This window comes from Natrix helvetica (assembly GCF_964273705.1).
Source record: "Natrix helvetica genome assembly, chromosome: 1".
NCBI lineage: Eukaryota > Metazoa > Chordata > Lepidosauria > Squamata > Natricidae > Natrix > Natrix helvetica.
The window spans coordinates 12,441,948-12,467,975 of record NC_138548.1 but is presented as its reverse complement, the minus strand read 5'-3'; the positions used below and the strand labels follow the sequence as shown (position 1 = coordinate 12,467,975).

The 26,028-nt window shown below is 45.6% G+C and overlaps 1 protein-coding gene across 1 annotated transcript in view; it reads right to left on the bottom strand.

Annotated features, from left to right (window-relative positions):
* Positions 1-26,028, bottom strand: part of APC2 (APC regulator of WNT signaling pathway 2) — an 85,726-nt gene that overhangs the window by 35,805 nt on the left and 23,893 nt on the right. Inside the window, exons 2-7 of the mRNA XM_081958003.1 lie at positions 21,226-21,384; positions 12,031-12,121; positions 9,356-9,545; positions 7,379-7,487; positions 7,066-7,179; positions 3,711-3,788 (exon numbers count right to left, since the gene is read on the bottom strand). Of these exons, the coding sequence (XP_081814129.1) occupies positions 3,711-3,788; positions 7,066-7,179; positions 7,379-7,487; positions 9,356-9,545; positions 12,031-12,121; positions 21,226-21,384 (741 nt within the window). The remainder of the gene's footprint in view (positions 1-3,710; positions 3,789-7,065; positions 7,180-7,378; positions 7,488-9,355; positions 9,546-12,030; positions 12,122-21,225; positions 21,385-26,028) is intronic.

Sequence of the window (26,028 nt, the reverse complement as noted above, 5' to 3'; positions counted from 1 at the left end):
CCCACCTCTGCTTCAGATGTTATGGGATTTGCACCCAAGGGGCCTGTTACTATCGGTACTCACTTTGCTTTCCTTTGCCAGAGTCGTTCTGCTTCTATTTGCAGGCCTTTGTATTTTCTGACCTTCTTTTTATTATCATTTGCAGGAGGGTCTATCCCATTCCAATTCAATCATCCCCCCCCTCTTCATACAAATCTCACAGCAGACGCAGAACAATTTTGGACGTGAGCCAGAACATTCTCTAGTCATTTGGCTCTCCCACCCCAGCAGTCTCAGATCCCAGCTGCCCAACCCTGGCTTGGCCACCAACTGCTCTCCATCCTTCGGCTGGCCTATTTTTCATCTCCATGGCAACTGCCTCTTTGTCACTGTATAGGAAATGCACACAAAGCCCACACTCTCCATTGCCTCCGGGCCAAAGGAAGGAGGGAGGGAACAAATCTGGAATTGCCCTCTCATTATTTGACCCCATTCTCATGCAAGGCGACACCCAGGCCCTTCCAGCCTGCCCTCCCTCCTTAATTCATCATTTTGTTTTGGATCTCTTCTCCACCCTCCCCTCCCCGCCTGACTCAACATATTGGGGACACTCTTTGTAAAGTACAGTAGTCCTCGACTTACGACCTCAACTAAACCCAAAATTTCCATTGCTAAATGAGGCAATTGTTAAATTGTTAAGCGAGTTGCTTTTTTGCCCCGGTTAAGCAAATGACTGCAGTTCTTAAGTGAATCATGCGGTCATTAATTGAATCTGGCTTGCCCCATGGATTTTGTTTGTCGGAAGCCATCTGGGAAGGTCCCAAATGGTGATGACACGACCCCAGGATAATGCAACTGTCATAAATATGAGACAGTTGGCAAGCGTTTGAATTTTGATCACAAGACCTTGGGAATGCTGCATCGGTCATAAACGCAAAAAAACAGTCATAAATCATTTCCCCCCCCCCTTTTGTTATGAGTTTGAACGGTCATTAAACGAATGGTTGTAAGTCAAGGACTACTTGTGCTGTTCTGTGCAGTCTCCAGAAGGGACACTGAGTAGCCATTGAGCGGTCTAACCACAACCACACGTGTCCACCTAATTCAGTGATAAGAAACCTATGACAAGCATGTCAGAAGTGACACATCACATTTTGGGTGACATGCCAGCAATCACCAACGCCTGACAAGAACTATTTTCAAAAGCATGTCTTGTTCTCCCATGGTTTCCAGAGACTCTGGAGGCGGCATGAGAAAGGGGTACGCTCTCACACAACCTCTGGATAATTGATATTTATTTCTATCATACATAGCACCACAGTACACAAAACTGTCTGTTACAACATCTTCCCTGTCAACTACTACTTCAGCTTCAACCACAATAATACATGGGCAAACAATAGACACAAACTCAAAGTAAACCGCTCCAAACTCGATTGCAAAAAATACGACTTCAGCCACAGAGCGGTCAACGCCTGGAATGCTCTACCTGACTCCGTTGTTACATCCTCAAACCCCCACAGGTTCAACCTTAAACTGTCTTCTGTGGACCTCACCCCATTCCTAAGAGGTCCGTAAAGGGGGCCGTGCATAAGCGCACCAGAGTGCCTAACGTCCCTGTCCTACGGTCCCCATTTATTTGCACTCATTTCTTTCGTTCATTTCCATGTTTATATTTATGCCTGTACATGTTTGACAAACTAATAAATACAAATACAAATAAGTACAACACATAAGATTGGACTGTATATTTTTTAAACTAACTGAATCTGTATAGAATTGTTTCTCTTCGATTGTTATTGGAGAGTGTGACATGCTAGCAGAATCAAGTTAGGCGTTTTCCAGACTTTCGATACATTGAGCCCAAAAGGTTTTCCATCATTGATCTGATTCACACAGTGTATTAAGTTTCAACCTTGTCTGATGGTGTTTTTTTTCAATAAATGTAAACGATATGCTGTAAACATCCTAAGCCATAAAATATGACTTTAACCATCACAGCATCAAAGTTTCTAGGGCATGCCAGGCCAAAATGTGGCTTATCAGTAAGTAAAATCATAGTAATTTTATCCCAAGATAGATAAATAGAGGAGAGAGAGAGAGGGAGAGGGCGGGGGGAGGGAGGGGGAGGGAGGAGGATAGAGATGGATGATTGATAGATGACAGATTAGATGAGTGTGAGAGATAAATAGGGAGAGAGGGAAAGAGAAAGAGAGAGAGATGCTGATAGATAGATATGTAGATAGACAGATACCATAGATAGATAGATACTGTAGATAGATAGATAGATACGAGAGAGAGAGAGAGAGAGAGAGAGAGAGAGAGAGAGAGAGAGATGGCACATGTCAGATAGATTAGATAGATAGATTAGATAGATACCGGTAGATATAGATAGATAGATAGATAGATAGATAGATAGATAGATAGATAGATAGATAGATAGATAGATAGATAGATAGATAGAGATAGATAGATAGATGATAGATAGATGATAGATAGATAGATAGATAGATAGATAGATAGATAGATAGATAGATAGATAGATAGATAGATAGATACCATAGATACCATAGATAGATACCATAGAGAGAGAGAGATGGCACATGTCAGATAGATTAGATTAGATTAGATTAGATTAGATTAGATTAGATTAGATTAGATTAGATTAGATTAGATAGATAGATAGATAGATAGATAGATAGATAGATAGATAGATACCGGTAGATAGATAGATACCGGTAGATAGATAGATACCATATATAGATACCATAGAAAGAGAGAGATGGCACATATCAGATAGATTAGATTAGATTAGATTAGATTAGATTAGATTAGATAGATAGATAGATAGATAGATAGATAGATAGATAGATAGATAGATAGATAGATAGATACCGGTAGATAGATAGATACCGGTAGATAGATAGATAGATAGATACCATATATACATACCATAGAAAGAGAGAGATGGCACATATCAGCTAGATTAGATTAGATTAGATTAGATTAGATTAGATTAGATTAGATTAGATTAGATTAGATTAGATTAGATTGATAGATAGATAGATAGATAGATAGATAGATAGATAGATAGATAGATAGATAGATAGATAGATACCATAGATAGATACATACCATAGATAGATACCGGTAGGTAGGTAGGTAGGTAGGTAGGTGGGTGGGTGGGTGGGTGGGTGGGTGGATGGATGGATGGATGGATGGACGGACGGACGGACAGACAGACAGACAGACAGATAAAAGATATAGATAACAGATAGATAGATTGATAGATACATAGAGAAAGAGACAGAAAAAATAAAATTCAAGGCAGCAAACACCAAATATAGTCTTACTGCATACTTTCCCACAACAAGGTCCCTGTGCGACAGAGTGATTGACCCAAAGTCACCCACCTGGAATTCAGTAAGTACTTTAAAGAAAGAAAAAAGAATGCTAGCGAGTGTTCTAAAAATAAGCAATTACACTTTTCTCCTCCTGCCCATTTTATTTCAGGCAGTTGGGACAGACCAGCATAATTACGCAATAATTACGTAATTCTTTCTGTCATTCCTGGAATTGCCTCCTCTAAAAAAATAGCTCTCAGCATAGGTACAGAAGAAATTGGGCAAAGATTTACCCTTCCTGGCTGGGGAATTCTGGGAGTTGAAGTCCACCCATCTGAAAGCTGCCAGCATTGGCAACACTGGTCTAGCATCTTGCTGGCTTCTTACCGGCTGTTCGGAAGGCTGGACTTTATCCTGAGCTTCCATCAGTTCTTTGTCAATCTCTTCCAGACGAGATGCCCGGATCTGCAAAATTTTAAAATAAAACCTGGCATTAGAAGCCCTTCTTCTTTGAATGGTGCGGTGGCCTAGAGGTAGAGCTTTCGCCTCGCAATCAGGAGGCTGTGGGTTCGATCCTAGGTAGAGGCAGATATTTCTCTCTCTGGGAATGATGAGATTATATCTGCTGAATATAACTCCGCACTGGCGACAGGAAGGAGATCTGGCCAGTAATCACTCAGCTTCATTCAGTTGCCGAGACTCCACCCGGCAGGGGATCATAGGGTCATTAAAAGAAGTTGATGATTGGAAGTCATTCCTCTTCTCTCAAGGTGGGATTCGGCAGGTTCTGACCTGTTCTGGAGAACCGGTAGTGGAAATTTTGAGTAGTTTGGAGAACAGGTAAATACCACCTCTGACTGGCCCCGCCTCCATCTATTCTCTGCCTCCCGAGTCCCAGCTGATCCGGAGGAAATGGGGATTTTACAATAACCTTCCCTTGCCACGCCCACCAAGCCACACCAAGCCCAGCAAGCCACGCCCACAGAACTGGTAGTAAACTTTGTTGAATCCTGCCACTGGAAGACACCCTTTTAAAACATGACTATTTTTATATGTCTGGAATATCTACAGTTAGATTCGCAGACTAAGATGGGCAGGAGCTTAATTGAATTGAATTGAATTGAATTTATTGAATTTATAGACCGCCCCCTCTCCCCGAAGGGACTCGGGGCGGTGTACAGACGACAAGATAAAAACCATATACAAAATAAATAATCTTAAATACCCCTAAAATCAGATTAAATGTTAGGCTGTACAGTGATAAAAATTAAAAGCAACCTAAAAAGACTACCCCTAAAAATTTAAAATACAGGCTAGAAAGATTAAAACTACAGTTAGGCCAGGCCAGCTAAGTTGAACAGGTGGGTCTTAAGTTTCTTGCGGAAGGAGCGGAGATCGGTGGTCATTCTGATGTTGGGGGGGAGGTCATTCCAGAGGGTCGGGCCCATCACAGAGAAGGCCCTACCCCTGGGCGTCGCCCGCTGGCACTGCCTAGTGGACGGCACCCGGAGGAGTCCCTCTCTGTGAGAGCGAATCGGCCGCAGGGATGTATGGGGTAGGATGCGATCCCGCAGATACCTAGGTCCTGTGCCTAGGATGATAAAAGATGATAGTCACCTTGAAACGCACCCAAAAAGCCACAGGTAGCCAGTGCAGCCCGCGCAGGAGAGGTGTTACATGGGAGTACCTAGTACCTCCCATAATTGCCCGCGCGGCCGCATTCTGGACCAGCTGCAGCCTTCGGGTGCATCTCAAGGGAAGCCCCATGTAGAGAGCATTGCAATAGTCCAGTCGGGACGTCACTAGCGCATGGGTGACTGTGTGAAGGGCGTCCCGGTCCAGTAGGGGACGCAACTGGCGCACCAGGCGAATTGTTCATGCCTTGTGCAAAATAGGTGGAGCATTTGACACCCTTAAAAATGGAACTGGGTTTTGAGTGTGCAATCATGGCCACCGTCTGACCTCCACAGCAGTGGTGAAATGCAAATTTTTTTTTTTTACTACCGGTTCTGTCGGCGTGGCTTGGTGGGTGTGGCAGGGGGAGGATACTGCAAAATCTCCATTCCCTCCCTCCCCACTCTGGAGCCAGCCGGAGGTGGTATTCTCCGAAATAACTCAAAATTTCTGCTGACGGTTCTCCAGAACCTGTCAGAACCTGCTGAATTTCACCCCTGCTCTTCGGTAGATGCCCTCATCCTGCAAGCTGGTTGGGAAAGCAGGAGAAAATAGGCCAGGCCAACTTCGACCTTCTTCCAATATTTGAGTGGCTGTCACAGAGAACAGGGGGTGGGCCTATGTTTTAGGCAGGGCCCATCTTCTCCCTCCTCCTCTCCCTCCTCTGCCCAAACCCCACTCCATTCTAATACAATACAATAATACAATAGTAGAGTTGGAAGGGACCTTGGAGGTCTTCTAGTCCAACCCCCTGCCTAGGCAGGAAACCCTATACCGTTTCAGACAAATGGCTATCCAACGTCTTCTTAAAGACTTCCAGTGTTGGGGCATTCACAACTTCTGGAGGCAACTTCTGTTCCACTGATTAATTGTTCTAACTGTCAGGAAGTTTCTCCTCAGTTCTAAGTTGCTTCTCTCCTTGATTAGTTTCCACCCATTGCTTCTTGTTCTGCCCTCAGGTGCTTTGGAGAATAGTTTGACTCCCTCTTCTTTGTGGCAACCCCTGAGATATTGGAACAATGCTATCATGTCTCCCCTAGTCCTTCTTTCTCTTAAGCTAAACATACCCAGTCCCTGCAACCGTTCTTCATAGGTTTTAGCCTCCAGTCCCCTAATCATCTTTGTTGCTCTTCTCTGCACTCTTTCTAGAGTCTCCACATCTTTTTTACATCGTGGCGACCAGAACTGAATGCAGTACTCCAAGTGTGGCCTTACCAAGGCATAATACTGATGATGTTACCTAGCTTGGTGATGGAACATCTATAAGAAAACTACCAAGCTTAGAAAACACCAAGGACCCCACAGTTCTCTTCTTCCTCCCCCTCCCCTCCCTCCTCCTCCTTCCCTCTCCCTCCTCTCCCTCCTCTTCCTCCTTCCCCCCTCCTCTCCCCAAACCCCACTCCATTCTAGCACTGATGATGTTACCTAGCTTGGTGATGAAACATCTGTAAGAAAACTACCGAGCTCAGAAAACACCAAGGACCCCACAGTCCTCTTCTCCCTCCCCCTCCCCACCCTCCCCCTCCTCCCCCTCTCCCTCCTCTTCCTCCTCCCCCCTCCCCCCTCCTCTCCCCAAACCCCACTCCATTCTAGCACTGATGATGTTACCTAGCTTGGTGATGAAACATCTGTAAGAAAACTACCGAGCTCAGAAAACACCAAGGACCCCACAGTCCTCTTCTTCCTCCCCCTCCCCTTCCTCCCCCTCCTCCCCCTCTCCCTCCTCTTCCTCCTCCCCCCTCCTCTCCCCAAACCCCACTCCATTCTAGCACTGATGATGTTACCTAGCTTGGTGATGAAACATCTGTAAGAAAACTACCGAGCTCAGAAAACACCAAGGACCCCACAGTCCTCTTCTTCCTCCCCCTCCCCTCCCTCCCCCTCCTCCCCCTCTCCCTCCTCTTCCTCCTCCCCCCTCCTCTCCCCAAACCCCACTCCATTCTAGCACTGATGATGTTACCTAGCTTGGTAATGTAACATCTGCAAGAAAACAACCAAGCTCAGAAAACACCAATCCTCTTCCTCCCCCTCCTCTTCCTCCCCCTCCCCTCCTCCTACTCTTCCTCACCTGGGCTCTTTGCACCATTTCATCGGTTGTCCCAAAGCGCTCCTCCATGAGTGACCGGATGTGCTGGGCTTCAAATTCCAGCTGCTGACGGATCAGGTCCATCTGCATGGAAAACTGGGGGAGGCAGAAAAGAAGTAAGTAAGAGATGCTCCCTCTGCTTACGACTCCCTTCCGGGTCTCCCCTCCTCCTCAACATTTAAGGGCCAGAATTTGAGACGAGAGAATGTTGAAGATGTAGCTGGGATACATCTGGGGAAACGTCTCTGTCCTTGTCCTGGAGTCTGTCTTGCCACCCACCAGCCTGGAAACTCACCGTCTCCACATGGGGCAGTTCATCCAGTCGCTTAGAGAGGCTTTGCAGTTGAGTGTAATACCAGAGTTTCTCTTTTTCCTCCTTTTCAATCTCACTCAACAGAAAACATCTAAGAGGAAGGAAAGGCGGTGATTAGAGAAGGAAGGGAGGGAGGGAGGAAAAGGAGAAAAAAAGGAGGGAAAGGGATATAAAGGAAGGAAGGAAGAAAAGGAGAGTTAAAACAAAAGGAAGGAAGGATAGATAGAAATAAAAAATGGGAGGGAGGAAGGAAGGAGAAAAGGAGGGAAAGAAATATAAAGGAAGGAAGAAAAGGAGAGGTAAAACAAAATGAAGGAAAGGAAAGGAAAAAGGAAAGGAAGATAGCTTATTGAACATTGGGAGGCAAGAACAGAGGGAGGGAAGGAAAAAAAGAGGAGAAGGGAGTCTATCATTTCAGACAGAAACAAATGTGAATTCTGCTGAAGGAAAAAAAAACCAAGAAAACTGAAAAGAAATTGAAAGTTTTTTTGCTCCACACATCGGCATCCAGCTGGATTCTAGCAACATGTCAGAAATAAGATTGGCTCCATTTGAATACTTCAGGAGGGGAGAAGGAGAAGGAGGAGGAGGAGGAGGAGGAGGAGGAGGAGGAGGAGGAGGAGGAGGAGGAGGAGGAGAAGAAGAAGAAGAAGAAGAAGAAGAAGAAGAAGAAGAAGAAGAAGAAGAAGAAGAAGAAGAAGAGAGTGATAATAAAATGTATGAGAAGGGGAGGACGAGGAGGAAGACATGGAAGAAGGAGGAAGAGGAGGAGGCAGAAGCAGAGGCAAAAGGAGGAGGAGAGAGTGATAATAAAATGTATGAGAAGGGGAGGAAGAGAAGGAGGAGGAGGAGGAGGAGGAGGAGGAGGAGGAGGAGGAGAAGGAGAAGAAGAGAGTGATAATAAAATGTATGATAAGGGGAGGAAGAGGAGGAAGACATGGAAAAAGGAGGAAGAGGAGGCAGAAGCAGAGGCAAAAGGAGGAGGAGAGAGTGATAATAAAATGTATGAGAAGGGGAGGAAGAGAAGGAGGAGGAGGAGGAGGAGGAGGAGGAGGAGAAGAAGAAGAAGAAGAAGAAGAAGAAGAAGAAGAAGAAGAAGAAGAAGAAGAAGAAGAGAGTGATAATAAAATGTATGAGAAGGGGAGGAGAAGGAGGAAGACATGGAAGAAGGAGGAAGAGGAGGAGGCAGAAGCAGAGGCAAAAGGAGGAGGAGAGAGTGATAATAAAATGTATGAGAAGGGGAGGAAGAGAAGGAGAAGGAGGAGGAGGAGGAGGAGGAGGAGGAGAAGAAGAGAGTGATAATAAAATGTATGATAAGGGGAGGAAGAGGAGGAAGACATGGAAAAAGGAGGAAGAGGAGGCAGAAGCAGAGGCAAAAGGAGGAGGAGAGAGTGATAATAAAATGTATGAGAAGGGGAGGAAGAGAAGGAGGAGGAGGAGGAGGAGAAGAAGATGAAGAAGAAGAAGAAGAAGAAGAAGAAGAAGAAGAAGAAGAAGAAGAAGAAGAGAGTGATAATAAAATGTATGATAAGGGGAGGAAGAGGAGGAGGCAGAGGCAGAGGAAAAAGGAGAAGGAGGAGGAGGAGGAGGAGGAGGAGAAGAAGAAGAAGAAGAGAGTGATAATAAAATGTATGAGAAGGGGACGAGGAGGAAGACATGCAAGAAGGAGGAAGAGGAGGAGGAAGAGGAGGAGGCAGAGGCAGAGGAAGAAGGAGGAGGAGGAGGAGGAGGAGGAGGAGGAGGAGAAGAAGAAGAAGAAGAAGAAGAAGAAGAAGAAGAAGAAGAAGAAGAAGAAGAAGAGAGTGCTAATAAAATGTATGAGAAGGGGACGAGGAGGAAGACATGCAAGAAGGAGGAAGAGGAGGAGGAAGAGGAGGAGGCAGAGGCAGAGGAAGAAGGAGGAGAAGATAAGAAGCAGGGCAGTCATCCTTATCCTTCCAAAAGTTCCAACAACTTCACCTCTCCCTGTCCAGCTCCTCCAAGAGTCGAATGGTGGCCCGGCCCAGATCTCCCATGCTGTCCTTCCTTTGGAGAGAGGCCGATTGGGACAGACTCTGCTCCGGACTGGGGTCCTGGCAGACCGGCTCAGGAAGCAGGGCTGGAGGGTGGAATTTCAGGTTGTACAAACTGGTGATGTCCATTTGCAGGGCTGAAGGAACAGGGAAGGATGGTGAAAGGAGAACATGAGGACAGCTTAGGGCGCCAGACACTTCCCCCCTCCCATCTCCCAGCTCCAGTATATAAGTATAGAGGTGATTTCAGGGGTTGCCCCAAAGAAGAGGGAGTCAAACTATTCTCCAAGGCACCTGAGGGTAGAACAAGAAGCAATGGGTGGAGACTAATCAAGGAGAGAAGCAACTTAGAACTGAGGAGAAACTTCCTGAGAGTGAGAACAATTAATCAGTGGAACAGAAGTTGCCTCCAGAAGTTGTGAATGCCCCAACACTGGAAGCCTTGAAGAAGATGTTGGATAGCCATTTGTCTGGAACGGTATAGGGTTTCCTGCCTAGGCAGGGGGTTGGACTAGAAGACCTCCAAGGTCCCTTCCAACTCTACTATTGTATTGTATTGTATTTATCCAAATTCCAGGCCTCCAGAGACTCTCTAGTGCAGCCGTGGCCATGGGGGACGTGGCCGGTGGTGTGTGGGAATGGCCACATGGGCATAATACGGGACTTGTGCCAGGGGCAACTGTGGTGGCCAAGTGCTAAGGGAGGCCTTCCCTGAGACCCTCTCTCACTCTCCTTCCTTCCTTTTCTTCTTTTTCCTTCCCTCTTCATGCTCCTTTCTTCTTCCTTCCTCTCTTTCTTTATTTTTCCTTCTTTGCTCTCTTCCCATCTTCCCCCCTTTCCCTTTGTCTTTCCTCTTTCCCTTCCTCCTTTCCTGTCCCTTCTTGCATGCTCAAATGCAAAAGGGGAAACATTTCTCCTTTTGTTTTGTTTTTAGTTTGTCTTGATAGCCCTCTGCCAGTGAAAATGGGGTTCGTGGCTCCCCCGGACCCTGTTTTCGGCCGCCATGGCCTCCTGAAACCCTCTGCCAGCAAAAATGGAGCTCGGGGGAGGGGGGAGCTGCGCACTGTTTCCAGGCCAATCACGTGGGCCAGATCTCAGCACCCTGTGGGCTGGATCCGGTCCACGGGCCTTGAGTTTCACACCCCTTCTCTATTGCATTGTTGCTCAATCTTAGCAATTTTGAGATTTGTGGACTTCAACTCCCAGAATTCCAACCATGCTGGCTGGAGAATTCTGGAAGTTGCCAAGGTTGAGAAACACTACTCTACCCTATTGTTTTTGGACTTAGCTTGGTCTAGGACAGCGATGGTGAATCTTTTTGGGCTCGCGTGCCATAAGCAGGGGGACCGCAGAGGGGTCGTGCGCGGGCATGCCGTACCCATTTTTGCATTCTTTTTTTCGCCCTCCCCCTCCAGAGGCTTTATAGGAGCCTGGCGAGGGCAAAAACAACTTCCCCCGCCTCCCCGGAGGCCCTCCGGAGGCTTCAGGAGCTTCCCTAAAGCCTCCGGAGCGCAAAAAAACTGGCCTTACGGGCAAACCGGAAGTTTGGGAACTGACTTCCGGTTTGCTCGTAGGCCTAGTTTAAGCCCTCCGGAGCCTTCAGGGGCCTTCTGGAGGGGTTCCCTGAAGGCTCTGGAGGACGAAAAACGACCCTACGAGCAAACCGGAAGTCACTTCCAGTTTGCTTGTAGGGTCGTTATTAGTCCTCCAGAGCCTTCAGGGACCTTCAGGAGGCTTCTCTGAAGGCACCGGAGGTCGAAAAACAGCCCTACGAGCAAACCAGAAGTGACTTCCGGTTTGTCCGTTGGGTCGTTTTTCGTCCTCGGGAGCCTTTAGGGAAGCCTCCGGAGGGCCTCCCGGGGGGGGGGGGTCTCTTTTTGCCCTCCCCAGGCCCCTACAAAGCCTCTGGAGCCTGGGGAGGGCGGAAAATGGCTTTAAATAAGGCTGAACCCAGCTGGCCAGCACGCTCATGCACGCTGGCCAGCTGACAGGGCAACGCCTTGCGTGTCCTGACAAATGGCTCCGGGTGCCACCTGTGATACACGCGCCATAGGTTCACCATCCCGGGTCTAGGACCAACCTATCGCATACATGCCACAAGTGGCGCACAGAATCCTCTCTGTGGGCATGCCAGCCATTGTCCCAGCTCAGCTCTACCGCGCATGCGCGCGCGTCCTGCCAGCCAGTTGATTTTTGGGTGTCTGCTGTGCATGGGCATGCGCAGGGTGCATGTGCGAGGTGAGCCCCCTGCACATTCCCATGGCCCGTGTTTGCTCCCAGGAGGCTGCAGGGAGACTACTGCGCCCAAAATAGGGTGCAGAGTGTGGTGCGCAGGGAGACCTACTAGGCCCAAAACGGGGTACAGGGGGAGGTCACGTGTGTATATGTGGAGGGGCTCATGCGCAGGGTCAGAGTCCCTCACGCATTGCATTATGGGTGTGGCCGCTCAGGCGGGCTTTTGGCATGCGACTAGAAAAAGGTTAACCATCACTGGTCTAGGATGCTCCCAGTTTCCCAGTTGGAACCAATGGTAAACTCTATCCGTGTGATGATGCGCAATGAAGGAATTTTCATCATAACTTCTGACTTGAAGTTAGTCTTCAGCATATCAACCTCACTCACCTTTTAGCTGGTCTAAAACCTCCATTTGTCCTGAAGACACCATCACCTTGGCCTCCTGTTCCAGTTTCCCCTGCAGATGCTTCAAAACCACCTGGAGAAGAAGGAAGAATTCAAAAAAAATAAAGTACAAGAAAGTGAGAACAAGAAAGCGATCTGAATAAATCTCCGAGGGCATTTTCGTCCTCATTCGCTGTGCAGCTTTCACTCTCATGACGAGATAATCCCTAAATGTGGGCAAAGTCTCTATTATCCTCTGCTCAGCGTGATTGCGTATGGAGACGGTTTGGGGCTGTTTTTATTCATTGCTTAAGCTTCTAAATGGATTTTTTAAAAAAATCAAAACATAATGCAGCATGGTCTTATTATACACTTTTTACTCATCCCTAACAAATTGCATTTTTCTTCTGACATACAAATAGAACAGCGGTCACCAACTGGTGGTCCGCAAGAAAATGTTGGTGGTCTGCAGAAACATTATTTGCATTTTTTATATTGCACTAAGTCAGGGGTCCTCAAATTACAGCCCATGGGACGGATATGCGCAATGAACAATTGTATTGCTGCAGTGTCCTTTTGTATGGGTTGGAGGGGGGCAAAAAGTTAACATTCTGATTTGCTGGACTACAATATTAATTAATGTATTGATTAGTCAATTGATCATATCAAGGCAGTGTGGAGTTAATTGGTTACTCAGTAGCTGGCAAACCACACTTAGGATCAATCAAAGTCCACATTTCTTCCTCTTAATCCTTTGCTTACAAGAAGGGACGATGGAATTTGCACATAGACACATTCCATGCAGCAGAATATTAACTAGTAGAGAGTCACGTATCTATATCATGAATTGTTCACGAGGAGAGCATGTATCTGTAAACCAATCAGTATTTGCCAAGTGGATTTTCTTTCCAATGAGCTTTTGCTATTCCGAGAAGCTTGACAATAAAAGGGAGCACTGGAGAGATGCTCAGGGTGGGTGCCTTCCATCAGGTGCCTTCCATCAAGTGCCCTTTCCCATCAACCTTGTTCCTGTCTGGATCCTCATTTCTACATCACCAACAAGGCAGGTCGACGGTCACATCTGGAAGGTATAATGCAGTATTTCTCTACCTCAATAACTTTAAGATGGGTGGACTTCAGTGGTGGGTTTCCAAAATTTTTAGAACCTCTTCTGTAGGTATGGCCTGCTTTGTGGGAGTGGCTTGCTGGCCATGTGACTGGGTGGGAGTGGCTTGCCGGCCATGTGACTGAGTGAGAGTGGCTTGGCAGTCATGTGACTGGTGGGAGTGGCCAACTTGTAAAATGTGGTGAAACTCACTTAACAACGCTCTTGTTTAGCAACCAAAATGTTGTCTCAGAAACTGGCATTTGAAGCACACAAGTATTAAAGCTGTCAAGTTACAAGACCTTTGCACCCCACCCTTTAGGGGAAAAAAACCCAGGGGTGTTCAAACTTGGCAGCTTTAAGACTTGTGGACTTCAACTCCCAGAATTCCTTCTCCAGTCATGTTGGCTCAAGAACTCTGGCATTGAAGTGTGCAAGTCTTAAAGCTGTCAAGTTACAAGACCCTTGCACCCCTAACCCTTTAGAAAAAAATAACCCCAGAGATATTCAAACTTGACAGCTTTAAGACTTTAAGGTTTAGATAGGACTCTTAGAGGTGGGCGGGATGATTGATGAGCCAACCAATCAGTGAGTGGTGGGCGGGGCAAGCGTGGTGCGGACGGGCGGGGGGAGGGAGCTGGAACCGGTTCTAAACAGCACAGTAGATTTGTGGAACCTCTTCTATAGAAGGGGTTAGAACTGGCAGGAACCCACCCCTGGTGGACTTCCATACCCAGAATTCCTTAGCCAAGGTGGCTGGCTAGGGAATTTGGGGAGCTGAAGTCCATCCATCTTAATATTGCTAAGGTGGAGAAACACTGGTATAATTTTTTCATATATAGCAATAGCACTTAGACTTATAGTCTTCACAGCTCTCTGTAAGCGTTTTATAGAGTCAGCCTATTTCCCCCAACAATCTGGGTCCTCAGTTTAGCCACCTCGGAAGGATGGAAGGCTGAGTCAACCTTGAGCCTGGTAACATTCGAACTGCCAAATTTCAGGCAGCCAGCAGTCAGCAGAAGTTGCCTGCAGTACCGCACTCTAACCACTGCGCCAACAAGGCTCATGTTAGATTGAATTTTTGGCATACTACAAGTTCAGCTAATCTTCCATTCCCTTTCTGACGATAACTGATCAGCAAAGACTCTGTGGAGCTGGGTGGCCAGTGAATTTTAATGATGATAACAATAAATTCACAAAACAATCCAATTTATGTGTCCCCCAACATTTCGCTGAGGAAAAACAAAGCATTACTCTTAACACGTCTATTTTTATTGCAAGAATTCCTGTGGACAGAGAATTGGAAGATGCTTCCCTCAAGATTAGATATTATGAAAAACACCATCCTGATATTATTGTTATCATCATCGGCTCTGAACAGTTAAAAAAAAAATGAATGAAATGACTTCAATTGGTTTTGTGTCTTTTTTCTCTCAGCGTGTCTACAATACAATACAATACAATACAATAGCAGAGTTCGAAGGGACCTTGGAGGTCTTCTAGTCCAACCCCCTGCCTAGGCAGGAACCCCTATACCGTTTCAGACAAATGGCTATCCAACATCTTCTTAAAGACTTCCAGTGTTGGGACATTCACAACTTCTGGAGGCAACTTCTGTTCCACTGATTAATTGTTCTCACTGTCAGGAAATTTCTCCTCAGTTCTAAGTTGCTTCTCTCCTTGATTAGTTTCCACCCATTGCTTCTTGTTCTACCCTCAGGTGCCTTGGAGAATAGCTTGACTCCCTCTTCTTTGTGGCAATCCCCGAGATATCGGAACACTGCTATCATGTCTCCCCTAGTCCTTCTTTTCATTAAACTACACATACCCAGTTCCTGCAACCGTTCTTCACGTTTTAGTCTCCAGTCCCCTAATCATCTTTGTTGCTCTTCTCTGCACTCTTTCCAGAGTCTCCACATCTTTTCTACATCGTGGTGACCAAAACTGGATGCAGTGTTATAAGTGTGGCCTTACCAAGGCCTTATAAAGTGGTATTAACACTTTTATTTATTTATTTATTATTCGTATTTATAGACCGCCCCCTCTCCCGAAAGGGACTCGGGGCGGTGTACAGTCACTAAAATGCGTTATAAAATACATACATAAAACAGTTAAATAATTAAATACGTAGGTGGAGGAGGTTGCAAGACTGTATATAGAATAATAAATATAGTACATTAAAAACTCTAATAACCCAGGAGTTAAAATATTACCCCAAAATTACCCATCACTTCACGTGATCTTGATTCTATCCCTCTGTTGATGCAGCCTAGAACTGTGTTGGCTTTTTTGGCAGCTGCTGCACACGGCTGGCTCATATTTAAATGGTTTAAGGAGAGATCAAAAGAGTCAAGATGGATGTGGATACAGAGGATTTTTAAAGATCAGTATAGATAGTCCTTGACTTACAACCTTTTCTTTAGTGATGGAAAAAAGTGACTTAGGAGTCTGTTTTTCATATTTATGGCTAATGCAGAATCTTGTGGAGAAGTGATCAAAATTAGGATGCCTGGTAACAGTATTTGTGAAGGTTGCAGTCAGTAGTGGGATTTGCTTACCCTTCCTACAGGTTTGCAAATGCGAGCACGTGCCGTTTCTTAGCTCGCAAGTGCCATGTCGGCCCATGCGCAGCACTTTCTGTACATGCGCAGAGGTGCGTTCCTATCGGATTGCACCGGTTCGGCTGAATAGAAAGTAATTTGGCTGGATACGTGAGCGCATCAGTTCTATCCTGGGTGCCGCCATCTCTACTTCCTGTTCTGCACATGTGCAGAACCATCTTCTTTGAAAAAATGTCATTCTTCCCCTTTTTTAACGGTGTGCGCATGCACAGACCTTTTTAAATGCAAATGCCCACGCGCGCAGAGCAAATTTTGTTGGGCGCCAAACCTGTAGTATTTCTGGCAGGAACCCACCTCTGTGCGCAGTGCTCGCGCATTACGTCAGGGCGGGTGGGCTGAGCCTTCCGCAGCTGCCGCTACTGGTTCGCCCGAACCGGAGAGAAGTGGCTGAATACCATCTCTGATTGGAGCGTCCTGGAATCCCACGATCCCCTTTTGCGACTTTCTAGCAAGCAAAGTCAGTTGGGAAGCCACGTTCCCTTAACCATCAATATTACTAACTTAATACAGGCAGTTCTCAACTTACGATCACAACTGAACCAGTGGTGGGGTCCCTTCAACCGTTCTTCATATGTTTTAGCCTCCAATCCCCTAATCCTCTTTGTTGCTCTTCTCTGCGCCAAAGAGTTTAAAGACAGGTAAGGACGACGGGCAGGTGGGCCCTCCAGAGGACCATACCGGAACGGTACCGGGTGCTCCAGGCAGACACCGGTACGCCGGGGTGTACTGCCTGCAACCCACCACTGGAGTACGTGCACAATTGGTCCATTTGCATCAAAAAGTGGTAAGGAACATGGGCGGGTGGGCCAAACAAGCCACTGTTCCGGTACGGTGGCCACTGCTCCGATTTATTTCAGTCATAAATAGAGGACTATCTGTACATGCGTTATATACAATCATTATATACAATTCAAGATCACGTGAAGTGTTAATACCACTTTATAATGCCTTGGTAAGGCCACACTTGGAATACGGCATTCAGTTCTGGTTGCCACGATGTAAAAAAGACGTTGAGACTTTAGAAAGAGTGCAGAGAAGAGCAACAAAGATGATTAGGGAACTGGAAACTAAAACATATGAAGAACGGTTGCAGGAGCTGGGTATGTTTAGCTTAAGAGAAAGAAGGACTAGGGGAGACATGATAGCAGTCTTCCAATATCTCAGGGGTTGCCACAAAGAAGAGGGAGTCAAGTTATTCTCCAAGGCACCTGAGGGTAGAACAAGAAGCAATGGGTGGAAACTAATCAAGGAGAAAAGCAACTTAGAATGAAGGAGAAATTTCTTGACAATTATAACAATTAAACAGTGAAACAACTTGCCTCCAGAACTTATGAATGCTCCAACACTGGAAGTCTTTAAGAAGATGTTGGATAGCCATCTGTTTGAAGTGGTGAAGGTTTTCTTGCCTAAGCAGGGTCTAGAAGACCTCCAAGGTCCCTTCCAACTCTGCTATTCTATATTCTACAATATATTAATATGCAGTATAGATATCATCTGTGTATGTTAGTTTTACTAAGAAAATGCAGTAGAATTAGGAAAAGCAGCAGAGTCGGGTGGAAGCCAAATCAGATTGTTCCTCATAAAGATTCTGCAATTAAACTGTAATAGAGATGTTGTCATTATAGATCGATAAATGGAAATTAAGTTTTTAAGCTTTCATAGATGAATAATGAAGGGAGCTAAGTGGATTCGTTGTTTTTTTCCCCTTCCTCCTGCAGAAAGCACATTTCTGTATTGCACATATCATTTTAAATCCTAGGCTTTGTGGTTGTTGAAATTTATTCCTTAACAAATCTTCATGAGCTTAGGGTGTTCTGGTGATTGCAATATCCTCCTATTCACATCTTTTGTCATTTAAAACAAATATTCGGTAATTGGGTGGATACATACGCTTTTGAGACCAGAGGCAACATTTCCTACTTGAGTTTAAAACTCCATTTTCTAAAATCATTTTTATACTTGTGTTACCATAACTGCAATTCTCCACAAGGAGGGAGTGGGGGGGGAGAGAGAGAGATGCTGGATAAATGACAGGGGGGAAGAGAGAGAGAAGGAGGGAGGGAGGAAGAGAGATATGATGGATAGATGATAGAAGAGAGAGGGAGAGAGGAAGATATATATGATGGGTAAGTGACAGAGGAGAGAGAAAGATGATGGATAGATAACAGAAGAGAGAGGGAGGGAGGGAAGGAGAGAGGGAGTGATGATTGATAGATGACAGAAGAGAGAGGGAGAGAGAGATAATGGATAGATGACAGAAGAGAGAGAGACAGGTGATGGATAGATGACAGAAGAGAGCGGGGGAGGGAAGGAGGGAGGGAGGGAGATGATGGATAGATGACAGAAGAGAGAGGGAGGGAGTGAAGGAGGGAGAGAGAGATGATGGATAGATGACAGAAGAGAGAGGGAGGGAGGGAGAGAGATATATGATGGATAAATGACAGGAGAGAGGGGGTGATGGATAGATGACAGAAGAAAGAGAGAGAGAAGGAGGGAAGGAGAGAGAGGTGTTGGACAGATGACAGAAGAGAGAGGCAGGGAGGGATGGAGGGATAGAGAGAGAGAGATATGCAATGAATGGGTCATTGGAGCAACAAAGAGTTTGTAGCTAGAGTGGCCTCATTTAGCAGTTACTCTAGCCTATCATCTTTGTGTTCAAAGCCAGAAGGCCAGCTAGCCCTCCTATCCAGTTGCACAAAATATGAAGAATCAAGATAACTCAACCAGCAATAAAATATGGTCATAAACTCAAATTAGGAAACTCTCAAGCAGAAGATCAGCCCCGAAAGGAAAAATGGGACTATTGCTTTCTCTCTCATATGGAAAGAAACCAAGCATCAAAACACAGACAAAACACACCTAAAGCTGGTCAATTAAACATATTCAAATATATATCATGGAGTGGGTTGCTATATTAAATTGACTAATAGCAATAACAATACAATAATATCTGGAACATTTTACATCCTGTGAGGATACTGATAACACCAGCAAACAACCTCTGTCTATCCTAAACCCGGAGGAGGACTCAAAAGCTGGATAAAAACGCCAAATCCATCCTGAACATCTGGCTGACTGTGCAACCAACCACAACAACAATAACAGATATTTCTGAGTAGCAGCCGTAAAGCTTCACACAGACTGTGCTCACAATGTGTCCAGGTACTTTTGTATAACAGAGACAAGGCCCATCCCCTCTGCAATTCCACTGTTACATCAAATATCCTTAACTCAGGGATTACAAATCCCAGCTTCAGGCTCTCCACTGGCTAAGATACTCAAAGTTGTCCCAAAGGTGCTTTTTCAAGAGGCAACTGGACTTTCTTGTTTTTCTTGGAAAGCCGTTTCGCTTCTCCTCCAAGAAGGATTTATATGCCTTGCAGACAGCTGGTCATTTGCATCCTTTTATAGAGTCGTTGAGGCCACCTGGAGATTTATCTGTGTCTTTAGGGTCACCTGAGTGGCACGAATGAGTGCGGAGCCTTCTTCGAACTGCTAAAGTTCCAAGAAGGCTCCACACCCATTTGCACTAATCAGGTGACCGTAAAGACACAGAGAAACCTCCAAGTGGCCTCAACGACTCTATAAAAGGATGCAAATGACCAGCTGTCTGCAAAGCATATAAATCCTTCCACTCCCCACCGTCCAGTCAGAGCTGAAGAAGCTTCTTGGATGAAAAGAAAAACGTCTTCAAAGAAAAACCAGGAAGTCCAATTGCCTCTTGAAAAAAGCACCTTTGGGACAACTATGACCTGGATGACTGAGAATCTGCATAGACAGATGCTGAAAGTTGTAAAGTGTTACTTTTGGAAAGGATGATTAACAGAATTGGGAGAGATACTAAGACAATCCAAAACAAATATAAGTAGTTCTCAACTTGCAACCGTTTGCTTAGAGTTTTTAGACCATTCAAAGTTACAATGGCACTGAAAAAAGTGACTTATTTAATGTTTTCCACACTTAACGACCGTTGCAGCATCCCCATACTCACATGATCAAAATTCAGATCCTTGGCAAGTGGCCCATATTTATGACGGTTGCAGTGTCCCTGGGTCATGTGATCAGTTTTTGCAACCTTCTGACGAGCAAAGTCAATGAGAAAGCCAGATTCACTTAACAACCGTGTTACTACCGCAGGGGGGGTGTCAAACTGGTAGCCTCTGGGCCAGATGTATCACGTGCAGGCCACGTCCACTCCAGCTCCGTGAAGGGGGAAAATGTCGTGAAACGTCATGTGACGGCAATGTGAACGTGGCGAGTTTGACACTCGTGTTCTACCAGCTCAGGCTGGTTATACAGATTAAAAATTAAGGAGGAAGGGAGAGGAAACAACTCATCACAGGGTTCCATCCATAAAGGGTTCGCAGACGAACAAATCAAGTTAGTAGAAAATGTAATGAGGGTCACATTTAATAGTCAGCTTACAATCATTCATGTACCGAATATTTGAAATTACAGGTACCGTATTTTTCGGAGCATAAGACGCACCAGAGCATAAAATGCACCAAGATCTTGAAGAGGTAAATAAAAAAAAAGTTTTTGCACTTTGCAGACCTCCCAGAAACAGTGTGTTTTTCGTGAAAACGGGTCCCTTTTTTGTCAAAAAAAGGGCATGCATAGCCTTTAGGAGCTGGGGGGGGGGGAACCGAGCAAAAAACAGCCCGATTTTCATGAAAACGGGCCTGTTTTTTGTCAAAAAATGGCCGTGCAGAGCCTTTAGGAGGCTTCCAGAGTGCTCCTGAGGGTTGGGGGGGGGGGCAAAAACGAGCAACAAATGCTCATTTTTGCCCTCCCCAGCCCCCAGGAGCACTCTGGAAGCCTCCTAAAGGCTCTGCACGGCCATTTTTGCAAAGGAGGCAGGGTTTCAGGAAGCCAAAAATAATGTATTCAGTGTATAAAATGCACCCAGATTTTCACCCTTTTTGTTTGAGCGAAAAAGGTGCGTCTTATACTCCGAAAAATACGGTAATTTAAAAATTTCAACGATTCACTTAACAACAATGGCAAGAAAAATCAAAAAATGGGGCAAAACTCACTGAACAAATATTTGACAGTAACATCAGATTTTGGACTCAATTGTGGTCATTAGTCAAGGACTCCTCGTAACCTAGAAAAGCAACCTTCTCACAACTAGAAAAGAAAACCCACCCAAAAATGATTAAGAAAATCTCATTGATATAAATTGACTGAAAGTAGTAATGGAATTAACATGTGGATCATATATTACTATGTACTAAATTGATTGAAAGTACTAATAGAACTAAAATGCTGATTATATATGACTATGTATTAATGATTTATACTCAGATGTATACTATGAGTTTGGAGGGAGGGGGCGCCTACCACACTTTGCAACTGCCAAAATTTGTACACCTTTCCATTACCCGTTTCCTTGTAAATTTTAAAAAAACCAATAAAACTTTGTAAAAAAAAAAAGAAAGAAAAGAAAACCCAGGTCAGTCGGTTTCCCACCTTCATATCAGAAGTTTCATTTTCTAGCTTGGAGAGATGGTTGGAGTTATCTTCCAACTCCTGGCGAAGATGTGTGTTCTCTTTCTTCAATGCCTCCACCTGCTTCACCAGTTGGTCGTAGGACGCAATAGATCCAGACATCTTCAGCTCTTCCATTGCCTGGAGAAGAGAAGGAGATAGGAGACATCACACGATGAACAGCTACGGGAACTATGTGTTTAGCCCAGTGGTGGGATTCTTTTTTTTTTTACTACACGTTCTGTGGGCGTGGCTTGGTGGGCGTGGCATGGCTTGGTGGGAGTGTCTTGGTGGGAGTGGCAGGAGAAGGATACTGCAAAATCCCCATTACCTCCCCACTCCAGGGGAAGGATACTGCAAAATACTCATTCTCTCCCCACCCGAGGGGAAGGATACTGCAAAATCTCCATTCCCTCCCCACTCCAGGGAAAGGATACTGCAAAATACTCATTCTCTCCCCACCCGAGTGGAAGGATACTGCAAAATCCCCATTACCTCCCCACTCCAGGGGAAGGATACTGCAAAATCCCCATTACCTCCCCACTCCAGGGGAAGGATACTGCAAAATACTCATTCTCTCCCCACCCGAGTGGAAGGATACTGCAAAATCCCCATTACCTCCCCACTCCAGGGAAAGGATACTGCAAAATACTCATTCTCTCCCCACCCGAGGGGAAGGATACTGCAAAATCTCCATTCCCTCCCCACTCCAGGGAAAGGATACTGCAAAATACTCATTCTCTCCCCACCCGAGTGGAAGGATACTGCAAAATCCCCATTACCTCCCCACTCCAGGGGAAGGATACTGCAAAATCCCCAGTCCCTCCCCACTCAAGGGGAAGGATACTGCACAATCCCCATTCCCTCCCCACTCCAGGGGAAGGATACTGCACAATCCCCATTCCCTCCCCACTCCAGGGAAAGGATACTGCAAAATCCCCATTCCCTCCCCACTCCAGGGAAAGGATACTGCAAAATACTCATTCTCTCCCCACCTGAGGGGAAGGATACTGCAAAATCCCCAATCCCTCCCAACTCCAGGGGAAGGATACTGCAAAATACTTATTCTCTCCCCCCTCCAGGGGAAGGATACTGCAAAATCCCCATTCCCTCCCCACTCCAGGGGAAGGATACTGCAAAATCCCCATTCCCTCGACAATCCAGGGGAAGGATACTGCAAAATCTCCATTCCTCCCCACTCCAGGGGAAGGATAGTGCAAAATCCCCATTCCCTCCCCACTCCAGGGGAAGGATACTGCAAAATCCCCATTCCCTCCCCACTCCAGGGGAAGGATACTGCAAAATCCCCATTCCCTCCCCACTCCAGGGGAAGGATACTGCAAAATCCCCATTCCCTCCCCACTCCAGGGGAAGGATAGTGCAAAATCCCCATTCCCTCCCCACTCCAGGGAGTTCAGCTGTTCAGCTTTAAATGGGAGGAGTGTTAAGGTAATGACGATTTAAGGGCTGACCAGCTGCTATAAGGCTGTAAACCGAGATGATGAAATGAGAATGAGTCAGCAGGGTTACTGCCACTTTAAGAAGCTGTCTATATAAGAGAGGCCATGTGAGGGAGGTCTCTCTCTCTCTCTCTCTCTCTCTCTCTGTGTGCATCCCTGTTATAATTGAAGATTGAACAATTGCCTGGTTTTGCTTAGGACCATGATGGCAAACCTATGGCACGTGTACCCGAAGTGGCACGCAAAGCCATTTCGCCTGGCATGCATGGCATCAACATTCCTCTTCCAGGTTCCTGGCATGCATTCGCGCACGACGATCAGATGGCCTTCATGCGCGTGGGCAGTGCTGGAAACTGGAACGTTTTCCAGCGTAGGCACGCTCACCATCCAGTTGATTGTTGTGTATGCTTGCGTGCCAGTAACCGGAAGTCTAGGAAGTCTTGCCGCCCAGAGCTGTATATTCTCCATCCCTGGAGCTTTTAAAGACGATTGGTATAAGGATTCCTGGCTAAGCAGGTGGTTGGATTCGAAGGCCTCCCTTCCAGCCCTATGACTCTATGGTTATTTGGCTTGCCTTCACCAATATCTGTGAGGACTTTCTTCTATAGCGGGGAGGGGGGGTGTCAAACTGGCGGCCTCTGGGCCAGATGTATCATGTGCAGGCCACGTCCACTCCAGCTCCGTGAACGGGGAAAATGTCGTGAAACGTCACCTGACGGCAATGTGAACGTGGCGAATTTGATACCCATGTTCTACCAGCCCAGACTGGTTATACAGATTAAAAATTAAGGAGGAAGGGAGAGGAAACAACTCATCACGGGTTCCAGCCATAAAGGGTTCGCAGACGAGCAAATCAAGTTAGTAGAAAATGTAATGAGGGTCACATTTAATAGTCAACTTACAACCATTCATTTACCGAACATTTGAAATTACAGGTACCGTATTTTTCGGGGTATAAGATGCACCAAGATTTTGAAGAGGCAAGTTAAAAAAAACAAAAGGTCTGCCCTCTGCAGACCTCCCAAAAATGGCCCGTTTTGGGAAGGTCTGGGGGGGGGAAGGGCAAAAACGAGCAAAAAAACGGCTCATTTTTTGTCAAAAAAGAGCAAGCATAGCCTTTAGGAGGCTTCCAGAGGGCTCCTGGGGGCTGGGGAGGGCAAAAATGGGCGGGGTTTCGGGAGGCAAAAAAAATGCTGTATTCAGTGTATAAGACGCACCCAGATCTTTGACCGCTTTTTTAAATGGAAACCGGATGATCACAAAAGATGCAGCTGATTACAAAAGGAATTAGATGGTTTCTTCCTCTACTTATGAAGAACTGTTGTAAGTTCTCGTTTAGTGACCATTTGAAGTTACAATGGCACTGAAAAAAAAGGCACATGGCCGTTTCTCACACAACCATTGCAGCATGACCATGGTTACGTGATCGGAATTCGAACGCTGGCATGTATTTATGACAGTCGCAGTGTCCTGAGGTCATGTGATCCCTTTTTGCGACCTTCTGACAAGCAAAGCAGGAATGGGATTCAGCCAGTTCGGACCAGTTTGGGTGAACCGGATGTTAATGTTAATCTGGTTCGCTGAAGCGGTAGTTCTGTCGACCTGCTGCCCCCACCCCACCTTACCCCTCCCTTGCCAGGAGTCTCCATGCGGTCTGTTCATCATGCCAGATAAGTCCAGGCCCGCGCAGAGGCTCTGGGAGGGCAAAAAATGGGCATCCCGGAAGTTCCGGAAGTTTGTTTGTTTGTTTGTTTATTGGATTTATATACCGCCCTTCTCCCAAAGGACTCAGGGCAGCATACAACCTCTGGAGCCTGGGGGAGGCAGTTTTCATCCTCCTGGAGGCTCAAGAAAAGCCTCCGGAGCCTGGGGAGAGCGGAAAACGGGCCTACCAGAAGCACAAAGGGTGCACTCAGCAAACTGGTTGTTACACCAGTTGAATCCCACCACTGAAGCAAAGTCAATGGGGAAGCCAAATTCACTTAACAGCCGGGTTACTAACTTAACAACTGCAGTGATTCACTTAACAACTGTGGTAAGAAAGGTTGTAAAATGGGACAAAATTCACTTAACAACTGCCTCCCTTAGCAACATAAATTTCGACTTCCATCCCTGGAGGTTTTTGAGAGCAGATTGGCCAGCCGTTTTTCCAGAACCATATAGGATCTCCCGCTTAAGCAGGGGGGTCAGACTACAAGATCTCCAAGGTCCCTTCCAACTCTGTTATTCTGTTACCAGGCAGCTGTGTGTGAAGGGGACTTTTGCTCTGATCAAGTCTAGTTCTTCCAGGGACAAGAAGAACTTTTATTGTTTTTTTAAATGATTGTTATTGTTTTTATATTCTGGGAATTGTAGAATCAATTATTGAAATGAATGGCTATAGAGATTGAATACATTAATAAATAAAAAATAAACATTTCCAGGCACCAGGGAAGTTGGCTTTCCAATCTTAATTACAGAACAGGAAAAAAGTTATACCAGTTTACTGATTACAGGAAGCACAGTTGCAAGACTAAGTTAACTCTGCTGTGATAAGCTTCTCTTACGTTTTAAGGCAAAAGTGTCCAAACTTGCCAACTTCAAGACTGCTGGACTTCAACTCCTAGAATTGGATGGGGAATTCTGGGAGTTGAAGTCCACAATCTTAAAGTTGCTAAATTCTGGGAGTTGAAGCGCACAAGTTTTAAAGTTGCTAAACTTTAAATACCCCTGGGGGTTCAGGGGATCATTACACTTCTGTAGTGGTACCAGAATTTATTTATTACACTATTTCAATTTCAGGACTACTTAACCTCAGAGCGATTCCCAGCAGCTTACAAACTAAACATTAAAATAGAATAGAATAGAATAGAATAGAATAGAATAGAATACTTTATTGGCCAAGTGTGATTGGACACACAAGGAATTTTTCTTTGGTGCATATGCTCTCAGTGTACATAAAAAGACAAGATATATTCGTCAAGAATCATAAAGTACAACACTTAATGATAGTCATAGGGTACAAATAAGCAATCAGGAAACAATCAATCTCAATATAAATCGTAAAGATACAAGCAACAAAGATACAGTCATACAGTCATAAGTGGGAGGAGATGGGTGATAGGAACGATGAGAAGACTAATAGTACTAGTAAATGCAGCCTTAGTGAATAGTTTGACAGTGTTGAGGGCAGAGTGATGGTGTTAGTTGTTTAGCAGAGTGATGGTGTTTGGGGAAAAAACTGTCCTTGTGTCTAGTTGTCTTGGTGTGCAGTGCTCTATAGCGTTGTTTTGAGGATAGGATTTGAAACAATTTATGTCCAGGGTGTGAGGGGTCTACAGGTATT